General features: G+C 42.0%; 1 protein-coding gene across 1 annotated transcript; it reads right to left on the bottom strand.

Moving 5' to 3' along the window:
* On the bottom strand, positions 1-2,757 carry Kpol_133p1 (uncharacterized protein; the record flags this gene model as incomplete). The annotated part of the gene is made up of 1 exon (XM_001642105.1): positions 1-2,757. A coding segment is annotated over one exon (2,757 nt), but the record flags the coding sequence as incomplete, so codon positions are not given.

Here is a 2,757-nt window from a genome sequence, read left to right as displayed (position 1 = left end):
CACCAACACCAACACCAACACTGAATCAATGACTGGTTCTGTTAACACCAACACTAACACCAACACTGAATCAATGACTGGTTCTGTTAACACCAACACCAACTCCAACACTGAATCAATGACTGGTTCTGTTAACACCAACTCCAACACCAACACTGAATCAATGACTGGTTCTGTTAACACCAACACCAACTCCAACACTGAATCAATGACTGGTTCTGTTAACACCAACACCAACACCAACACTGAATCAATGACTGGTTCTGTTAACACCAACACTAACACCAACACTGAATCAATGACTGGTTCTGTTAACACCAACACCAACACCAACACTGAATCAATGACTGGTTCTGTTAACACCAACACTAACACCAACACTGAATCAATGACTGGTTCTGTTAACACCAACACCAACACCAACACTGAATCAATGACTGGTTCTGTTAACACCAACACCAACACCAACACCAACACCAACACCAACACTGAATCAATGACTGGTTCTGTTAACACCAACACCAACACCAACACTGAATCAATGACTGGTTCTGTTAACACCAACACCAACACCAACACCAACACTGAATCAATGACTGGTTCTGTTAACACCAACACCAACACCAACACTGAATCTATGACTGGTTCTGTTAACACCAACACCAACTCCAACACTGAATCAATGACTGGTTCTGTTAACACCAACACCAACACCAACACTGAATCAATGACTGGTTCTGTTAACACCAACACCAACACCAACACTGAATCTATGACTGGTTCTGTTAACACCAACACTAACACCAACACCAACACTGAATCTATGACTGGTTCTGTTAACACCAACACCAACTCCAACACTGAATCAATGACTGGTTCTGTTAACACCAACACCAACACCAACACTGAATCAATGACTGGTTCTGTTAACACCAACACCAACTCCAACACTGAATCAATGACTGGTTCTGTTAACACCAATACCAACACCAACACTAAATCTATGACTGGTTCTGTTAACACCAACACCAACTCCAACACTGAATCAATGACTGATTCTGTTAACACCAACACCAACACCAACACCAACACTGAATCAATGACTGGTTCTGTTAACACCAACACCAACACCAACACCAACACTGAATCAATGACTGGTTCTGTTAACACCAACACCAACACCAACACCAACACTGAATCAATGACTGGTTCTGTTAACACCAACACTAACACCAACACTGAATCAATGACTGGTTCTGTTAACACCAACACCAACTCCAACACTGAATCAATGACTGGTTCTGTTAACACCAACACCAACACCAACTCCAACACTGAATCAATGACTGGTTCTGTTAACACCAACACCAACACCAACACTGAATCAATGACTGGTTCTGTTAACACCAACACCAACACCAACACCAACACTGAATCAATGACTGGTTCTGTTAACACCAACACCAACACCAACACTGAATCAATGACTGGTTCTGTTAACACCAACACCAACACCAACACCAACACTGAATCAATGACTGGTTCTGTTAACACCAACACCAACACCAACACTGAATCAATGACTGGTTCTGTTAACACCAACACCAACACCAACACTGAATCAATGACTGGTTCTGTTAACACCAACACCAACACCAACACTGAATCAATGACTGGTTCTGTTAACACCAACACCAACTCCAACACTGAATCTATGACTGGTTCTGTTAACACCAACACCAACTCCAACACTGAATCAATGACTGGTTCTGTTAACACCAACACTAACACCAACACTGAATCAATGACTGGTTCTGTTAACACCAACACCAACACCAACACTGAATCAATGACTGGTTCTGTTAACACCAACACCAACACCAACACTGAATCAATGACTGGTTCTGTTAACACCAACACCAACTCCAACACTGAATCAATGACTGGTTCTGTTAACACCAACTCCAACACCAACACTGAATCAATGACTGGTTCTGTTAACACCAATACCAACACCAACACTGAATCAATGACTGGTTTTGTTAACACCAACACCAACTCCAACACTGAATCAATGACTGGTTCTGTTAACACCAACACTAACACCAACACTGAATCTATGACTGGTTCTGTTAACACCAACACCAACACCAACACTGAATCAATGACTGGTTCTGTTAACACCAACACCAACTCCAACACTGAATCAATGACTGGTTCTGTTAACACCAACACCAACACCAACACTGAATCAATGACTGGTTCTGTTAACACCAACACCAACACCAACTCCAACACTGAATCAATGACTGGTTCTGTTAACACCAACACCAACACCAACACCAACACTGAATCAATGACTGGTTCTGTTAACACCAACACCAACTCCAACACTGAATCAATGACTGGTTCTGTTAACACCAACACCAACACTGAATCAATGACTGGTTCTGTTAACACCAACACTAACTCCAACACTGAATCTATGACTGGTTCTGTTAACACCAACACCAACACCAACACTGAATCAATGACTGGTTCTGTTAACACCAACACCAACACCAACACCAACACTGAATCAATGACTGGTTCTGTTAACACCAACACCAACTCCAACACCAACACTGAATCAATGACTGGTTCTGTTAACACCAACACCAACTCCAACACAGAATCAATGACTGGTTCTGTTAACACCAACTCCAACTCCAACACTGAATCAATGACTGGTTCTGTTAACACTAACACCAACACCAA

This window comes from Vanderwaltozyma polyspora, genomic scaffold (assembly GCF_000150035.1).
Source record: "Vanderwaltozyma polyspora DSM 70294 KpolScaffold133 genomic scaffold, whole genome shotgun sequence".
NCBI classification, from domain to species: domain Eukaryota; kingdom Fungi; phylum Ascomycota; class Saccharomycetes; order Saccharomycetales; family Saccharomycetaceae; genus Vanderwaltozyma; species Vanderwaltozyma polyspora.
The sequence above is the reverse complement of the archived record's forward strand: the minus strand, read 5'-3'. Positions and strand labels throughout refer to the sequence as shown.